The 20,534-nt window shown below is 36.5% G+C and overlaps 1 protein-coding gene across 1 annotated transcript; it reads right to left on the bottom strand.

Annotated features, from left to right (window-relative positions):
* Positions 1-4,717: 4,717 nt before the first annotated feature.
* Positions 4,718-13,850, bottom strand: rgs5a (regulator of G protein signaling 5a). Its single transcript, XM_084128183.1, has 5 exons — positions 13,725-13,850; positions 11,696-11,809; positions 10,755-10,816; positions 8,967-9,133; positions 4,718-6,524 (listed from the first exon to the last, which is right to left on the bottom strand). Exons 1-5 carry the CDS (start codon positions 13,766-13,768, stop codon positions 6,363-6,365), a joined length of 549 nt encoding a protein of 182 aa, XP_083984309.1. The 5' UTR covers positions 13,769-13,850; the 3' UTR covers positions 4,718-6,362.
* Between the last annotated feature and the right edge of the window lie 6,684 nt (positions 13,851-20,534).

Raw genomic sequence — 20,534 nt, 5'->3', positions numbered from 1 at the left:
AGCAAAACGGAAAGTGCAAGTGGAACTGAGATGATGACTTTGAGTGAAGGGCATTATGGATGCTGCCATTATCATCGCAATCGTAATTTGCATATACGATGGGCAGACATTTCAGTTATTTGAGTCCCATAATGTGCTCACACACCGTGTTCAAAACAACCTACAAAAACAATTGAATCGCTATCTACATAGATGTTTTACATTCCCAAAAGAAATGTGTGACTTCTCAGCACCCCTCATCTACACTGACATGACGTGTGTTGCCTTTGCCCGCAGTCCCAGAGGAGCAAACGAGCGTCTGGTTGAGCAGAGAACAGGCTGTTTTTCTCGAGCGATTTATCTCCTTTTCTCTGTTCTCTTTGGTGGCAGGATCTTGCTGCAGGACAGACTCTGCTCATTATGGCTCAGCACAGGGCTTGATGTAATTACACTCTTCTCTGGCGCTTCAGGTGCTGCAGTGCCTGTTTGATCTGTTTTATTGGAGTGGGCAGCTTTTGAAATGGCAGAAACATACACACGGAACAGCACTGGACTTGCTCGAAGCAAAAAACAATAGACCATAATCTGCATCTGAAAATATTTAACAAGGAACAGTACGGGTTGAATGAGTTTGCGGGCTTTGAATTATTTAGAGTTGCATTTCAGTGCAAACCTCTCTCAGTCCAGTTTAACAAGGTGCTGTTTGTGATGGTTCTGTGCTTTCTAAGAATCTAATGTTTCTCAATCCCAAAATGCACCACAATAAGAAGCGTTGACACAAGGCATTTTTGGGTAACACATAATACGATCCCCCATTAGTTAAAGGTTGTATCAGCGATTTCAGGCCCAAACATAAATGATCACATTCATCTAATCTTTCCTAACGATCCGCTAGCTGCCCGCCCCATAAGCAGGCCGTCAAAAAAACGCGTCTCTGTAGGCAGCCTAGGCTCTGAGATCTGCACACAAAAACAATTGGTTTCACCAACCACTCAAAACCAAAATAAATAGTGTTCCAACCAATCACCGACAGGGGGAGGGTGTTGTGAGGTTTTGAAAAACACTATTTGTTTTGGTTTTGAGTGGTTGGTGAAACCAATTGTTTTTGTGTGCAGATCTCAGAGCCTAGGCTGCCTACAAAGACGCGTTTTTTTTATGGGGCGGGCAGCTAGTGGATCGTTAGGAAAGATGAGATGAATGTGATCATTTATGTTTGGGCCTTTTTTGGGCCTGAAATATCGCTGATACAACCTTTAACTTTTTAACTAAAGATGAACAATATTTGTTTCATCATTTATTGATCTTTGTTTATGTTAGTTAATACAAATGCAACTGTTCATTGTTATAATAACAATGTTATTTAATTGTCCATTAAATAATATTAACAGATACAACTTTTGATTTGAATAATGCATCAGCAAATATTGAATGACCATAAATGCTTTAGAACTATTGTTTGGTCTTCAACTACTAACATTTAAATGAATCATATGATACAATGCAATTGTATGCATACATATTTTTACATTTTACTTATAATGTAATTTATTATAATACGCATATATAATATTTATTATTATTAAAAAAAACTGTATATAATTACAGCTGTGACTAATTTATGTAATTACATCTACATCTACACCATTAACCCTTCTCTTACTCCTTAACACCCTTAAACCCAACCATACCACCAAACCAGTCCATATAACCTTTATACCTGTAACCCACCTCAATAGCAAAAGTGTTTTGCAATGCAACATCAAAACAATAAGTACACTGTACCTAATATTATTTTTTTTACAATGTCCTTTTTATAATGTTATATGTTTATAAAGTATGCATAATTGCTTGCAACTAACCCTAAACCAAACTCTAATCCTAAACCTAACTCTTTGGTAAGTAGTTAATTATTAATAATAATAATAATTATTAATCAATACTTAAATTACACTATAACACACACCGTAAAATAAAGTGTAACCCAATAATTTTTATAATGAAATTATAACTATAATATAAAGTGACCATATTTATCATTGTTAGTTCATGTTTACTATTAACAAATGCTAACGAATGGAACCTTATTGTAAAGTCTTACTACATTTTGCAAATTATATGCATCAAGCTCTATCCATGTAATAGCACTGTTTGGTATATTTAGTTTTTAATTTTGTTTGCTAAAACAACAACAACTGTTTTACAAGCCAAACTTACCAGTTCAATATTGAAATTTCCTAGAATTTATATCCTCCTATGTAAATCTTGGTAGCCATCAAAAACACTGTACATTCACAGCTGTCTCTTTAATGAGAGCGGTCTGGTTTTACTACGCAAATGGGCATATGAAGTGAGTATTTACAGAGCATTATCTTGCCTTCCATCTGAGCCCTGCACGGTCATTATCTGGTTCCTGGTTTTGTTTTTGTGTATTCGAGCCACATTTGTTTCCATTTGTGTGCATGCACAAATAGCTGGCACAACATTATTGTGCCAAAAGAGCACGATTAGCATCCTGGTCCACGTCTGGTTCGTTATCCTTGTGGGGGCTCTCCATAGACGAAATGTTTTTTATATTGTACAAACTGTATATTCTATCCCCTCACACTAACCCTACCCATCACAGAAAACTTTCTGCATTTTTACATTTTCAAAAAAACTCATTCTGTATGATTTATAAGCTTTTTTTCTCATGGGGACCTCAGTTTAGGTACCCATGAGTCTGTGTGCATTCGGGTTGAAGTCCCCAATGGATAGAAAAACAAGCACGCACACACACACACACGCACACACGCACACGCACACACGCACGCACACACACGCACATTTATACCTTGTTATAGCTTCAGCTCGAGCTGTCTTTAGATTGGCATTAACTCCTGGATTAGATTCAATATTGTTTGGCCTTGATATGGATTGAAACATGCCTGTTGTACATGGTTTCAACACTGAGGTAACGTCACCACGACTGTGTCTAATGAGCACTGCCATAAAAATACATTTGGCATGTGAACTGACAGGCTATTTGTTAATGGAACAGATACATAGTGGCCATAACAAGCATTTGGACATAAAATGCATGAATTTCTTTGCATTATATAACAAAATATCAAACTAAGTGGCATTCATTTTAAAGGAATACAGCACAAACACACATTTCAAGCTAAACATTTGACAATAATTACATTCTACAATAATAAATACAAGCTTATTTAAATTATAAAAAAATATTATTCAAATTGTAGATGGACCGATGGAAGTTATTTGATGGGCTGACTATATGCAATATCTTCAAAAGTTTGGAGTCAAGTTATTTATTTTTATTAACAACTTTTTACTTTTATTCAGCAAGGATGCTAAAGTGACCAAAAGTGACAGTAAGGACTGTCCAAGAATCCAAGAATCCTGAAAAAAAAAAAGAATCATGGTTTCCTCAAAAATATTAAGCAGCACCACTTTTTCAACATTGACAATAATAAGATATGTTTCTTGAGCAGCAACTCAGCATGTTAGAAGGATTTCTGAAGGATCATGTGACACTGAAGAGAGTAATGACTGTTGAAAATTCAGCTTTGTCATCAAAATATATTTATCCACTAAAAACACTGGTTAAACATAATAGCAAAACTGTTGCAGAAATGTAAGTTTAGGTCGAGCTCTTGCATATTGCAGTTTCAGATTGGTGTGATATTTACTAATACAAATAATTCTTACATTTATTGAGTGTGACAAATTTTTAAGCATCCTAGAGTTTCTGAATACGATTTAGGGCCACTGTATGTGGTTTTGTACTTAATTTAATATGCTTATACGCCTTTTTTAGTCCCTTTAACCCTTTTCAATTGGGCCTAACTTCAATAATTTAATTTGTAAATAAAGAATGTGTGCTGTTTAAATAAAAGGAGTTCTTATATGTCTTTGAAAAGAGCAGTACAAACAAAAACAATTGAATAAAGAACGGTTTTGGTGATGCTGACTTTTAGTCTGGACAAAGCTAAATGGAAACGCTCTTTTGTTTGGCATTTAAGAAAAGGCTGCTTTGTGAAACAACTCAGTAATGGTTAAAGGAATGTCTTTTCACTTCCGCCAATCCTCAAGGGGTTTGACCCCCAGTTATGAGTCATACATCTATTTCTAGGAGTGAGAGTGGTAATGAATGTGAACATGTTTGTGTCTGACACTGTTTACTTTGGCAACCTCCCATTGCCCATCTGCTTCATCTCAATTTTCCACCTCTCCCTCTTTCTTTCTTCTTATATCTTTCTATTCTTCACACTGATGCACTCCATCTTATCATGGTTGTGTGAATGAACCACTCTGTTCGAGAGGCTAAATGAAAAGGCTGAGAGTGCTTTCCACGCAGGAAGCTAGGAAGCAGCCACATTATTATTCAAATTTGGCATTTTAAAAATGTTCTCCTGGGAATACAAATATTACTGAAATTCGCATGATTGCCAAAATGGAGTACCATTAAGCAACTTTGAGTAATTCCATGATGATTCAGATCAAGAGGAGGAAAACAAAGTAAATCCAAAGCTTAACATTAAAGTGTCTGAATTACATGGTAATGGTAAAGAAAAGGACAAATTCAGGCATCATATTTTTTTTTTATAAATAAAAGAAAGGACACACTCTTATCTTGGTACTTTTTAACTTGAATATTAAACAATCAGACAATAAATCTTATAGAAAATAAATTAAAATGAATTGTTGCTGATATGTACATCTGAAAAAAAATAAATAAATCTTCAGAACTTTAATGTGATTAGGATTTTATATGATCAACAAACATACATGCATATAGTTTTATGCAGATTTCTTGAATAAGCAAGGTACTCTGTAGTCCTTACTGACAATTTTGACAATCTTAATATGTTAGAATTGTATGATTTATTAACCACAAAATGAATCATTTTTAAAATAATTATAAAAACACTTTTTACTAAAAGAGCTAATACTGCTCTTAAAATTCATGTCGAATTAATTTAATTTATCTTAGTTTATATTTAGGTGATGATAGCCATATTAAACTAAACCTGTCCTGCAGTGAACTAAAAATTTGCATTGTGGGGCATCAGTAAGGACTTCTGTAAGCACCAACCATGCTCATGTATGAATGAATGTTATTAGATTTAGTGACACAGGTACACACACAGTATAATAAAGAAACATGCAAGAGTATAAGTGTCTGAGAAACACATTTTAGTAATAATAATAATAATAATTTAAAAAAACATGCAAAAGGACACTGAATATCACACTTTTGGGTTATATATATTTGATATGCCGTTCAGACTGCAATAAATTGCGTACTTTATGACTGGCTGCACATGCTAAGAGCAAATAATAGATGTTAACTTCAATAACATTTTTGCAGTAATCATTCTAGTGTATAGGTCTTATAATGTGTGTATATTTATGCTATCGTGATAAATGTTTGCTGTAGAAAGTCGGGGGGAAAAATCGCTTGAATGTTTTGGGTTTCTATGACTTAATCTAAATGTGTTCTGCTTTTAAAGTGACATGCATGGGAATAACCATTTCCTTTAGAATAAAAAATGATGTGCCCAGTGCTTTATAGAGATTCCCTCCTACTTGATATTCCCATCTTAGCAACTTTCAATAGCGGTAACCCAAACAACAAGTTCCCAGAGACTGGAGTGCATCTTAACATGTCACACATTTTTTCTAAGCATTGAATTATAGTTAAGCTTTCAATACTAAATTGGTTGTTTCTCCATGTTTTCCTGCGGTTAACCATTTGGGCATTTTAATATTTACACAGACATTTCCAAGAAAAGGCCTACGCTCTCCCGCTCCCATTTCCCAGCCTCTTCCCCTTGATGAACTTGCTGCTCAGATACTCAGATACTGCACTTTCCCGAAAAGCCATAAATTGCAAGTGGGGATCGGTTTAGCCTTTATTTAGTCTACAAGGGTCAGAAAAGATGGTGACTCCAATTAATAGGACATATATAGAAGTTTTGAAGAGGCGCTTCAAATCTTTGGCATTTTGCGCTTTCACAAATTAATGACAAATCACACTTTTATGAGGAGCAATGTATACTGTCCCTTAAACCCTGATCATTAACTTCTTTTATTGAAGCTCTTGACTTTGAAATTCAGAGCACTGGGCAGGAATCACATTAATTTTACACAAATGTATGTTAAGATGTTCTTGTTAGCAATGGGCCGCTTCAGTCAGCTGCAGGGAGACATTGCAACTGTGTCCGGTGTTTTCCACTTACACCAAATAAACAACTGTGGTATTGTTTAATGAGCTTTAGAAATGTGCCAAAAAGTGGATATTGAAGACTTTAAAAGTGTTTTCTATGACTGTGAAGGGACCAAAAAAAAAGAGTCTCCCTGCAGCTGGGCAAGTCAGTTTACTTGAGGAGTTCCTGATACTGCTCAGACCGCAGGAAGCGACCGAAGGAGTCTTTCTCCATCAGGGTGTAGATCCGGCTCTGAGCCAGCTCGAAGGTGGCCGGAGAAAGATCCACCAGGTTCCTCAAAGTCACATCTTTGGTGAAGTGGTCGATGTTCACCTAAAAGCACGATGTTGGTAATGAGGAAGAAGTATATAAAAGTCAGTCACAAGATTCTGCAAATTGGACAAACATAATGAGTAAGAAACACATTATGTCAACATTGGCAGTGACTGAGAACTCTAGGGGGCTGTGGAGAAGTCAACCTCCCAGAATAGCTAGTGCAAGAAAAACAAAAATGCCAATTGGACTGATTCCCTGTGGTTTCCACACTCTATTTCCCCCTGACCATTATACTGATCTTATTAGTTTCCTTACATAATCTGGTATATAAAAATGGCTAAAAAGTCTTTGACTTGTGTTATTTAAAAAAGTTTTGCAAGCAGCAACAGTGTGCACAACTCTTTCCATTTGTTTTGACTATGCCCTACTCATCTAGTTTTATATTTATATGAAATTGGATAGTTTTGTATTATTGCAATATGCAATTTCAAAGTGTTGGATCATAATATTTAATGCACAGAAACAGCAAAAAAAAAAATAAATAATAATTATTGATGAGGATACAATGAAAGAATTAGCTAAAGTTATGTTAAAATGGCAATAAGACTGTTTGCATTTCACTGCTTTTAAAAATAGTTACGTAACTAAGGAACAAATGGCTATTGTAACATTAATCAAGGTTTGTGTGTGTATGTTATCTAATGGCTATTACATAACAGATACTTTAAACCTCAGCACACGGCTGTGCAAACTTCCTGATACAAACTTTTTTCAAAAACATTGTTTGCTTAATTTTTCAACCTTTAGACTAAATAGACTTATAGTACATATACTTACTACAAATACAGCATGGGCTTAAATATGACAGGGATAAAACCTACAACCTTTTGACTATTTGAATTAAACGACCTCCATGCATAAGGCATGTTTTACTTGCTGGGACCAGCATGTGATGCTGGTTTGCTGATTCCCAGCATGGGAAGCAGAAGTGCTGGTGAACCAGCAACACCAAGTCAGTTTTACATGAAAACAGCACGACCATGCTAGTCCACCAAATAGACTAGCACTATACTAGCTCTAGCTTAGACCAACATGGAATTCATGCTAGTTTATGTTGGATTTTTCAACAGGGCTGGCTAAAACTCATGTAGAAATCCCCATTTTCATTAGCTTACATCCAGCTTGAGATGCTGAAATAGGCCTATCAAATATAAGTAACCAACAATCATGAAGTTAAAACAAGGAGCTGTACTTAGAAAATGGTAATATTAGGACTGCAATCGATAAAATAGATGAATCGATACTGGAAATAATCTAATTTGGTTATCGATTAATCGTGTCTGCGTGCTGTGCACGGAAGCCATTCACCACCTCACTTTAAAGCGTATAATACGTTTATATTGACAAAACACATGTGGAAAATTGTGGAGAACACAGAGTGAGGTGCTGTGGGAGTTGGCAATGTGTATCTATAGCACGAGTTCATGCTTTTATTTGGCGTGCCCTTTATACACAAAGGTCATATTTTCCGTGCATTTGCTATGCAAATTTTACCGGTTGGCGTTGACATTAATTGGTTGTCTAGCAACAGCATTCCGACAGGACTTTTGGTTGTTTAAAATGAAAATTAAAATATGTTAGTTAGGTTTAATAAGTTATGGGTAGGTTTATGTATGCTAAAGGTTAGGGGTTTATGAAAAGAATGATCAATCTGTATGTACTTAAAATATTATCAGTCGGCTCGTTTCGCGACCATTTTAAACAGGCTATACATAAAGACTGATAATTCCTTTCCTTAATCTAAACCCAAACCTTTCCATAAACCTACCCATTAAACCTACCCAAGTTAAATGTATAAAATCGAACCTCAGAAAACACAGCAGCATTTGTAAAAAGCAATACCAATGAAATAGCTCTATGGGTTTGGATCGCCCACAAAGACACACCTTACAGACCGCTCTTCCCATACAACGTAAATGAATAGGAAACCTTGGCTGTAAATGTCCAAATCATTTTCATTATACATTATTAAATTGTCAACAAGGGTTGGCAGGTTTGCGTAACAAAACCAGTCCAAACTGCTATTCAAAACCGGCCAATCACGGCCAAAACTAGCCCAAATTTGGGATATTTCCACTGATTAATCGATTAATCAAAGAAACAATAGATTTGATTATCAAAATAATCGTTAGTTTCAGCCCTAGGTAATATTGAGCTCAGTGTCCTGAAGGTAAATTTATTTCAAAGTTAATTTCCCTTAAAAAAAATACTTAATTACTTTAAAGTTTTTTTTATATCTCCTTGGGGACGTTCAGTGGGGAGAACATGGGCCTCAGCGTTTATACAGTGATCTAAACCACTGATATGAAACATATTTTCACAGGAGATGATTAAAGGGTCTGATGGAGAACTGCTTCCTTCTACAGTACCTTTGAAGCACGGAGCTTTTTATCTTAACTGTGATTAGCACATTAAAAATCAGTGACAAAACAAACAAACCTCTTTGGGCCCACCGGTCTGAATGAAGTCCTCATAAATCTTCTTGGCTTTAGTGGCCATTTTAAGGGGGGACTTGGTCTTCTTGAAGCCCTCACAAGCCTCCCAGAACTCAATATTCTCCTCGCTGAACTCAGATCTAAGAAAGCTCTTGAAGGTGGCCAGGCCGTCTATGGAATAAAAAATGTGGAAAAGCTATTAGTGAGTATAGCTCTGTGTGTTCTTTTTGTACTAATGTGTTGATGACACGCTGCCACCGGAGATCCCTGTCCCAACAGCTTTTAACATCCTTATCCAAATATTACCGCTGTGCACGCCTAAGGCACACAGCCCTTAATGCAATTTCTCTCCAGTTCGTGTTGTATAACAGCATGAGGCATTTAAGTGCCACCTGATTCAGCTCGGTGGATTAATCAATGTAATTATTCACTATTCAATGCAGATTTATTTTTATGCTATTGCGTGTGAGAATGTTTTAGCTTCAACAAAAAGATATGCTCTTATATTTGAATAGAAGCATAATATACAGTTCCAATATGGCACAATTAGGCTAATCTGAAATAAATGAAATAAACCTTTTTTCCAAGGCAAATTGTTGCAATTAAACATAACAAACTGGCTTTGAAACATATCATTGAATGAATAACAAAGATTTGTTTTCCCAGCTATTTGGAACGGAATAATGAAATAATTCAGTCCTTCTGTGCAGACAAATTATCTTATGTGTGTTTATATATGTGTAACTCAGAGAGAATCTTCTTTTTATGGTTCTAAACTACTTTTAGGAACATTCTCATAGATGTGTAGCTTTTAAAGCTTAATGTGCCCGTTCAAGGACAAGCTGTTTACACATACCGAATCAAGTGCATCAGTGCAACTTTATAGATTTCGGCTCTCAACCGACAGATATAAACAAAGTTTTAAAATGTGTTTTACAGACTCAACAGATAAACTAAACCTTCCAATGATTGGTCATGTCTGAAAGAACATTTAGGGCCCTTTCTTACACCCAGCGCAATGCAGCGCCAAGCACGATGCAAGTGTTTTTTGCTAGTTTCAGCCCGACGCAGTTATCATTTTCACATCCTGCGCCTCATTGTTTAAATAGCAAATGCATTTGCTCCTATTTGTGAGCCCATGGGCGTGCTGGTCTGAAAACGAGGTGTGTTCTGGTGCGTTGCTATTTTGAGGCAACAGAAATAGACTGCACCATTGACCAACTGAAACCTGGTCTAAAGTCAATGGAGCAATATTTTTATTTATTTTTTTGTTATTTAATGAGCGTGCCGTGTTAGTAATGTGCGCCTATAGGCGGGTCCACAATGCGCGTACACTCTGCTTATTAAACACACAGGGACGCACAGCAGCACACAGACATGCCAAATATTAAAATTAAAAGTCGAAATCGCATACTGTGACGTTGACTGCCTAAAACTCTGTTTTTCTCAGTTTTCATGCAAACAGAGTTTTCCAAAATCTCCACTCTGGCCGGAGTTTTTAGAAAGAACCGTTTTCAGAGGCGAATTCTCTGTTTGCGTGTAAACGAGGGGCACAACAGAAGGGAAATGTCTCCGTTTTTCAAAATAACCATGTACGTGTAAATGGGGCCTTAGACCATGCGCCTGGCGTGCTGACCATTTTCCCCGTTGTTAAACTAGCAAAAGTGGATTTGAACACGCCCTAAGTGAACTTGTGCCCTGCGCTTTAGACCATGCGTTTAGATCGTTAAAATAGGGCCCTTAAGATGTAAAAATGCAACCAAATGGCCATTAAGATAATCATCATACTTACAGCTGTTGGAGAGGACTTTCTCAAGGGACTCGCGCCATTGGGCCGCTTCTTCAGGTGTGGGTCTGAACAAAACAAGCACATTTCGTCACATTGTTTTTCACCCCTTTGTATTTGGCCAACAAGTTGTTTCCATATACAACAAGCTGTTTTTGGGTGTTGTTTTAAAGCAAAAACAAAAACTTTGGCTCAGTCTCGCATTACATGTGGTACAGTACATATATTATATATATTGCTCTAAGTTTATTTTCAAATCTCTTCTTGTCTAAAAGGTCTTAAACAGCTTATACAAGTTTTTTATTGAGGTAACTGTCTTTTCTATACACAATATATTATCCTGTTATCTATTCTGCCTGAAAAACAATAACAATACAACCCTATTAACAACACTTGCATAAGGCATTACGCAAGTAAAAGGGAGCTGAAGTGGTCTGCAAGTGTTTTTATGCTCAATTTGGACACAATTTACATTATAAACAGACTCTTAGCAGCTTTCCATTACAGGATATACTAACATGGCCTTTCCCAAATCTGACGCACTTACTTGCTCTCTACTATTCACCCTTTTTCTCCATACTTCAAATAGAGCTGGACTGCGCTTTCAAAATGTTCTGTATGCACTTAAAGGTGGAAAGTAATCTCAGGATGATTGCTTGAACAATCAACCAGAGATCATTTTCACCTTTAAGTGCATACAGAACATTTCCAAAACTCAGTTCAGCGCTGTTTTGAAACGTAAACAATTTATATACAGTATGTATGCGAATTAATGGTGACCTCAGTTTAAAGAGGCTCTTTGTATACACAGACTGTATGATCTATTTGAGTGTGCGAGGCATGTGAAGAGACACATGCAGATCTGAAGTCCTCATCAGTAAGGAAAAGAAAGAGAGAGAGGAAGAGAAAACAATTAGGAGAGGCAGAGGGAGCCAAGAGGAACTCACTTCTGAAGCTTCTCTGGTTTCTTCTCAGGCTTTTCTTGGTAGGGGATAATAAGGTCGATGGAATTCTCTGGCTTCTGAAGCAAAGTTCCCAATTTAGTCTTGATCTCCTTAGCCCTGAAGACAGCACAAACACAAACCCATACGGATGTCCATTAGAGCTTTTAACATACATTTATAAACAATTCTATGATGTATATGAGCTGTGCATGAATGCTGAGGACATTTCCTAAATGTACAATACCTGTCAACAGATTATATAATATCAGCCTAACTCATCTATTTTCTTCTCTCAAAGTACACAGAGAATGATAATTGGGTCTATTTAGTCTTTATTCTATTGCACGCCAGCCACAAAAACCTTTTCTTTACTGCTTATTATTCCCTGAATTGTACAGCTGTAATCAGTACAGTAATTGCTACATTTTGACAGATCACACAATAAAACACCACATGTTCAAGGCGGTCAGTTCAGATCTATTTCACAGTCGCTGTAGAGTTAAGAACAGACGTAATATCCTTTTGTAAGGTTTTTTGGGGAAAAAACACATATTTCTCCCAGATGACTGCGGATGCAGTGATGTCAAGCAAACTTGCTGATTTGTTGAGGTTTCTTTAATCTTTTTGCCACAGACTGATTTATTGCTCAAAATATGACGTCAATGTACACATTTCTCCTCTTACAAAGTCTAGATTAGTCACTTTAGATTAGGGTCCTGTTCTCACTATTAACTAACTATTAACTACAACTTTTGCCTCAATAAACTCCTAATCACTGCTTATTAATAGTATGATAGTTAAGTTTAAGTATTGGATTGGATTAAGGGATGTAGAATATGGTCATGCAGAATAAGGCATTAATATGTGCTTTATAATTACTAATAAACAGCCAATATTCTATGAATTTAGTAATATGCATGCTAATTTTATATATATTTATGAAGTTCCATCTGAAATTTTCTTCTAGAATGATCATTTTTATCAAGCTTGTATATTTAAGTTCCGTAATTTCACTTAAATGACAATTAATAGGTAATTTGCATTGCCATTTAAGAGAAATTATTGAACATAGGCCTAAATATACGAGCTTGATAAAAATGATCATTCTAGAAGAAAATTTCAGATGACACTTAGAGGCTTTTGCATCTGAACTCTTCATATATATATATATATATATATATATATATATATATATATATATATATATATATATATATATATATATATATATATATATGTGTGTATGTATATATATAATGTACAATTCAGGATGCTAATGCTAAAATTATGATTTTATGGCCCAATTATATAATGTAACATTATAAACCACCTCATGTTGCCACTTTAAAACTCTTTCAGATGTACAAATAGACTTCTCAGGAGTACTCCAGGCCTCAGGCCAAGCTTTAAGACCAAAGCCAAGAACAGTGATAATGTTTAGACAATGAATGAGCCAATAGCACAAATCAGAATATGGCTCAACATTTACAATAAATGTCCTCATTGCTATACTTCGAATTCTGCTCCAAATCTTGTTATGAGCAGAGAACTAAACAAAGTTGAGTGTGTTCTGGTCTTTGGTAACGTTTAGGAACCTTGATGTTTTCAAGGACAAAACTAGAAAAAATAAAAAATAAAATAGTAACAACTGTTGATACTATGACAAAAAGGTATCTAAAGTGAAAAATTATGTATATTTTATACTTATAAACAGTATATTAAACATTTAAAATAGGGGTACAATAAATGAAGCCAAAAAACAAACAAAAAAAACAAGTTTTAACCAGAAAACAACTTTGAACTCAAAAAATAAGTAAAGTATTCCCATATGCAATACTCAATACGCACTACCTAAACCATTTTTAGCATTACCAGCTGTTCCAGAAAACACAGATATTGCAAAACATCTGCAAAATACGCAAGCATTGAATCCCAAAGGAGGCTGGCAATTGAAAAGTAATTGAGCTATGTAGCTGACATGGAGTGAATTTCAAATAAATCCATGATGCAAAAGATGTTTTACAGATCTTACCTTTCGAGACATGTCTGGGGCAGGGCAGCTAATCCTTTACACATTTTCTGAGCTTTTCACTTGTTTGCAGTGTTAGTCCACCACTATTAGTTGATGTCTCCTCTCTCTCTTGTCCTTCTGCTCCCCTCTATTATATGGAGAAAGTCTGCTGGCCCAAAGCCAGAAACTCGAGAGCCAATCAAGTCTTGGCTTGCAATTACAATGGGAGCTGAGAGAGCTCGGGAGGTAATCAACACAAGAAAGGACATTTTAAACTGGCCAAAGCACTGAAACATCAGTAGACTTTAGATCTATATCTATACCTAGCAACAGAAACTTAGTTATTACTATAGAAACATAAAAAGCTGTTTTGTAAAGTGAATTCATACAACACATTTATTAGTTAATTTTAACTTTAAATCACTTTTATTGTGATTAAGTCTGACATCTGTGGTATCAAATACATTGTATTGTTTTTTTAGGTTTTAGTTTTAAAACATATAATCATCTAATAGAGTCAGACTGTCTTATGCACTACTAACTACTAGCTATCTACTAACCAGAAGTATAACTCCATTTTAGAGATGACCTAAACATACAGAAATTGGAAAGTTCAAGACCTGTTACAGACTGAATGGTAACTTCTGGAGGTACAAATAAAAGTGGTAAATGTATTATAAAAATGACAAATCACAATAACATAAAAAACCGACCAATTTACAGTCAACTTTTATACAAATAATCTGTAAATATATGTGCATAAACAATACATTGGCAAACTATATTTTAAAATTATTGATAAAAATTTGCTTTCCACTGGAATTTTTTCAAGTTTTGTTCTTTAAATACAATATTTGCATTTCACTTATAAATATATCTAATAAATCAATAGAAAGAATATAAAGGCATATTCTTTTTGTGTACTCAAACATTCCTTAATTCCAAGTATAAAGTATAACAAAAATATTGGTGTTCTTTCTGAGGAATGATAATGGAAAATTTAGACACAGCGTTGTCTTGTCTGGGGCCAGCTAAACAAACTCTCAATTACATGGTTTTTCTAGAACATTCTTTGCACAGTAAAAAAAAAAAAAAAAAAAAGATGTAATGAAAATAAGGGTGGTGAAATAATGAAATCAATCCCAATCAAATGTGGCTTGAATTTTTTTTTCTTCTTTTTTTTACAATACAATATGCATTATGATACAATATGAGCTGCTGTTACAACAATGTGATTTATGTAAGATTTAGGCTATGTTAGTTTTAGTTTTGTTGTTTTTCATAAACGCCATCCTTAGTTACCATAAATCATCTGCTTCAAACATGATTTAAGTCAGTGTTTAACCAAATTACATAATTGTGTCTGACCAGAAGGCCATTTGAATAGCCAACCCGATCTCACCGTCAACTTAAAAATGAGAGCATATAGCAAATTTTCATGCAACAATAAATGGGTCATTAATAAAATATGCTATGAGGCATATTTTACCAGGGTAGCATATGGCCTGCATATGGTGTAACATCCCCACACAATCTATTTTTACAAAATATAAACAAAGTGTGAGAATAGGAGCTTCACGCTACAGCAATGTTTAAAATGATTCCCTTTGCCTCCAGATATATTTAGTGTGAAATAAATGCCATTGTTCAAGTGTGTTATGCTGAATAATGCAAACGTGGCCGGTGGCAGTTTTCATGGATTGCACAAACATGGAGCAGTTGGTAGGCGATTGGTTTGTATGCTTAACAGGGCAGACCTTGTGATCATATCTTTACAGGCATTGTCAATACCCAGCAAACACAAATAAGTTTTGGCAACGTCTGTGGCACGTTGCATTTCTGTTATGGCAACGTCACTACATGCTGTTTTTAAAAACTGTTTTACACATTTGACGTTGGCACAACGTACCCAACCTTCTAACAACGTTTTAACAACATGGCCAAAAGGTTGCTATAACTACATTGTGTGGTAAAGGTTGTTACAACGTTGTCACAATGTTGACATTGAACCACCGTTCAGAGCCATTGCTTAAGGTTGTGCCTAGGGCAGGGGTTCCCAAACTTTTCCATGACAAGGCCCCCCAAATACCACTAGGTTCTGGCCAAGGCCCCCCTTTTGCAGGATGTGTTATCGAACCTATCGACAATACTACGGCAAATGTAGAAATAAATAAATAAAACATCTAGGTGAAAATCCATTTACTTTTATTGGTGTAATGCAGTTTTTTTACGATTGTTTACACACTAAAATAAAAATTTCCACACAATTTGCAAAATTCTACTCCAATGAGCAAAACACCTCCACAGATTTGCACAACATTACACACAATGTCTGCTTCACCCTTTTTGCAAAACATTACACACAGTGATTTGTAAAACTCATTTAGACTCACAGATGTGAGGTTACTTCCTTGTCATTACAAAGCCCCGGATTGCCAATGACCACACTAATGAACGAATTGGATAATCACATCCACCAGGTGTGGAAGCACACATGTGCTAATTTGAAAACGCAGCACTCAGGTGTGCTATAAAAGGCAGCAGGTGAGTTCACCTGTCTTCAGCAAAAATGGAAGGAGCTAGAAGAAGAAGAAGAAGAAGAGTGAGAATGAGAGGGGAGCTCAAAGAGGAGATGAAGGAGGTAGAGGAAGAGGAGAAGGAGGTAGAGGAGGAGGCCCAGGTAGAGGAAGAGGAGAAGGAGATAGAGGAAGAGGCCTAGGTAGAGGAAGAGGAGAAGGAGGTAGAGGAGGAGGCCCAGGTAGAGGAAGAGGAGAAGAAGGAGATAGAGGAAGAGGCCTAGGTAGAGGAAGAGGAGAAGGAGGTAGAGGAAGAGGTAGAGAAGGACTTGAAGAGTTGATAGAACCTGAACAAAGAAGATAAGGACCAAATTTGACTCAAGAAATCTGTGCAACACTTATTGACCATGTTATCAACCATGGACTGATACTGATGGAAGCTGGACAAAGAGTTCGACCAAATCTCAGCAGAAATACTGTTGCGTCAGTAATTCGGACATTTCATCGAGAAAACAGGTAAGCTAACCACACAGTACATTGAAACTGAAGCTTGCTGTACTTATCATCAATATTGTTTACTGTGACATTTGACAGTAGGCTGCATGTGTATTTTTTATATTGTTGTATTACAAATTTATTAAATGTTTAATTTAGGTTTACATTGAATTTAGCATGTTAAGGTTAGGTATAAATAATGATTATCAGAGTTTCTAGCAAAGAGACTCCGGCAAGTCCTGTTTTACTGAAACTCTTAATGGCTCTTGGAGCTTGTGTTTTAGCAAGAGAGTCCTGCCAGTCCTGTACTTGAGTCTCAGCATTTGAATAGATATGCTGAGTGGATTAGGATTGGCAACACTCTCAGTCTAGAACAGGTTCCTAAACCTGTCTCATCACAAAGTTTTGATTCCTGCCCCTAAATGTATATAAACTGTAAGAGAACGTTCCCTTAGTTAGACTTTGGTGACTGCAGCTACCGACAGCTCGTGTTCTCAATAAAGAATCCTGCTGAAGAAAGAACCAAGTCTCCTGGTCTTCGATTCTGAGTTTCCTACTATATATATATATATATATATATATATATATATATATATATATATATATATATATATATATATATATATATATATATATATATATATTTTTTTTTTTTACATAGGATTGAGGGTCGAGGATACCAAGGTGGAAGGGGCCCTATGTTCACTCGTGCACTCGTAATTGTATCAGGCTGCGAGAAATCCAAGCCAATATCATCAATGATGACCATATTTTCAATAACATCCAACGAATCTCTCTGTCAACATTAGGTCGAATCCTCAAGAAAAATCAAATATACATGAAGCAACTGTATCAGGTACCATTTGACAGAAATTCAGAGAGAGTGAAACATCAGCGCAATGAGTATGTGGAGGTATGTATTGTTCATCTTACTATGGTGTGGTATTGTGCACTACTCATAATGTTCTGGCACAAAAAAATACTGTGCAATAGATATTGAATAGCATCCTCTGTGTTTCAGAGAGTCTTGCAAATGGATGCTGCAGATATTCAACATGAATTTATATATGTGGATGAGGCTGGATTTAACCTTGCGAAAACAAGAAGAAGAGGGAGAAATGTAATTGGACACAGGGCAATCACCAGTGTGCCAGGGCAGCGAGGGGGGTAACATCACCCTTTGCGCTGCTATTACACAAAATGGGGTCCTCCACCACCATGCAAATCTGGGACCCTATAATGCAAATCTAATACTTGCATTTCTTGACAGATTGCACGAGATTGTCACAGCATTAAACCAAGTGGACCAGATGTGGTACATTGTCGTTTGGGACAATGTCTCATTCCATCGGGCTGCTCTGGTCCAGAATTGGTTCCATGAGCACCCTGAATTTGAAGTCTTATACCTTCCCCCATACTCCCCCTTCCTGAATCCAATAGAAGAGTTTTTTTCAGCATGGCGGTGGAAGGTATACAACCTGCGGCCCTATGACTGTTTGCCCCTCATTCAGGCCATGGAGCAGGCCTGTGATCATATCGAAGCAGCTTCTGTGCAGGGGTGGATTCGTCATACAAGGCGATTCTTCCAACGGTGCCTTGCCAGTGAAGACATAGCCTGTGATGTGGATGAAATCTTATGGCCTGATCCGTTGCTTTTACAGTAGTTTTTCTTCAGAGTCAAAGTGTATGTACTTCATGCATTAATTTTTATTTGTCTACAGATTTTATTTGTTTCATTGATTTCATTGTTGGTTGATTACTGTAACTGATTATGGTAAGAAATACTGTAAGTATTGAAATAAATACTTGAAATATTCAGTCTGCAGCATCCGTGTTGTGCAGTGCTTGGTAAGTTTATAGTAGGCCTATTTGTGTACATTCTCCCTATATCTCAAACTAATCATGAAGAATGTTGTGGGTTTGTCACTATTTTTTTTTTCATCTAAATTATCCCTTACATAACAATGTCTGGCCAAAAATCTAGCACATGCTATTTCCTAAAATTAGTTTTTTTTAATAGTGTCTGATCATTGAAGACTGTGTTGGTTAAATGAAAACGAATAGCATTTTCACAAATATGTGTATATGTTTTGACTGAAGTGTGTATGTTTTGACTGAAGTGTGTCATTTTGCAAACAATCTAGGAATTATGCAAATTGAGTGTGGTGTTTGGATAATTGTGATTATATTTTGAAAAAAAGAACCCGGTTTTCAAAATTGCGTGTAAACAATTGAAAAAAAACTGTAATAACATTTGTGTGTCAGATCTTCCAATCTGGTACAGTAATTTCAACATTCAACATTGTATCTGTGTGTGTGTGTCAGTGAATGGAAAAAGAGAGAGATCTTAATGAGAGTGTGTGTGTGTGAGAGAGAGAGAGAAGGGAGAGAGAGAGAGAGAGAAGAAGAAGAGAGAGCATATCAATGGGAGGACTGGGCCTGGTGGCAACATTCAACAACACTGTGAGTGTGAGTGTGTGTGTGTGTGTGAAAGAGAGAAATGAAGAAGAAACATTCATTTCTGTATGTCTTTATGTCTGTCAGTGCAACCCGCATGTCACTCTCCAGATTTAGACGTGCTCTGTTTTTTGTTTTAAGTTCTTTTAAAGTTGAAAAGCCAGACTCACACAAGTAAGTGGTTGCAAAAGGAAGAAGGCATTTCAGAGCCCTCTCAGCTAGAATGGGAAAGTCCTTTCTTACATACATCCAGTAGTTAGAGAGGGAAATTTCATTTTTAAATCCCATGAAGCAGTTATCTTGATCAGCTCCTCCTGTGATTTTAAGTCCAGAAAAGAGCTATCAGGGGCAAATGGGTTTCTTACCCACTTTAGATGCTGTCAAGGTCAGGGAAATAGTCTCTGAAATATCCCTGGAGGTGCTCCAGGTGGGACTGTATCAGTGGAGAAATGATGTCCAACTCACCACCAGATGACAGCAGCTCTTGGTGTAGTAGTGGGAACATTTCTGTAATTCCCTCCTTGAGCTTGTTTGACCACAGCGTAATCTTCAGGGAAAAAGCACGCACTTTGTCTTGCATATGCACTATGTATGTGTCACGCCCTTGCATGCTTTGGTTAAGCACATTCAGATGACAAAAAATGTCAGTCATATATGCAAGTTTGAGAATCCAGCTGCATTTGTAAAACGGTCAGCCAGCTGATGTTTTTCAGACAAGAGAAACTCTGCAACCTCCCTCCGCAACTCATACACACAGTTCAAAACTGCCCCCCGTGAAAGCCAGCGTACGTTTGAGTGAAGCAGCAATCCATCAAAACGGGCTCCCATTTCTTTACACAGAAGAGCAAACAGTCTGTTTCAAAGGGCGGGCTTTAATGAAGTTTACTACGTGTATTATGTCCTGTAGTACCTAATTAAGCTCATCATCCAACCGTTTAGCCATCAGTGCTTCTCGATGGAGCGTACAGTGTGTGAACGCCGCATTCAGGGCCTTCTATTTGATGAGAGCCATCACCCCACTATTTTTCCCAGTCATAGCCGCGACCCCGTCAGAACACACACCCACACAACGAGACCAGTCAAGTCCATTTGAATCAATATATTCGTCCAACACTTTACAAAATAGTATTTCCTCAATGAACATTTCTTGGGAAATAAATCTGATGTACTCGGCAGCATTAGCGACATCCGTACTCTCATCTAGCTGCAGTGCGAAATATTCGCTAGCTCTCACCTAGTCCAACAGTTGAGCAGACTGTAACAATATTAGCTCTAAGGGGAAATATTAATAATAATCCATAATTACCAATTATGATTAATTATTAATATTTGGGTCAGTTAATTAGATTAACTTTGAGGTAAG

The sequence above is a fragment of the Abramis brama genome (assembly GCF_963993115.1).
Source record: "Abramis brama genome assembly, chromosome: 11".
Taxonomy (NCBI): domain Eukaryota; kingdom Metazoa; phylum Chordata; class Actinopteri; order Cypriniformes; family Leuciscidae; genus Abramis; species Abramis brama.
Note: the sequence above shows the minus strand (reverse complement) of the source record. Positions and strands in the feature narration are given on the sequence as shown.

What these genes read in the sequence shown, in the direction of transcription:
- rgs5a (XM_084128183.1), bottom strand. Translation starts at nt 13,768, where the DNA reads ATGTGTAAAGGATTAGCTGCCCTGCCCCAGACATGTCTCGAAAG. An exon ending in CCCCAGACATGTCTCGAAAG is followed by an intron (nt 11,810 to 13,724) that starts GTAAGATCTGTA and finishes TGCTGTCTTCAG; the next exon opens with GGCTAAGGAGATCAAGACTA. An exon ending in GAAAGTCCTCTCCAACAGCT is followed by an intron (nt 9,134 to 10,754) that starts GTAAGTATGATG and finishes TTTATTCCATAG; the next exon opens with ACGGCCTGGCCACCTTCAAG.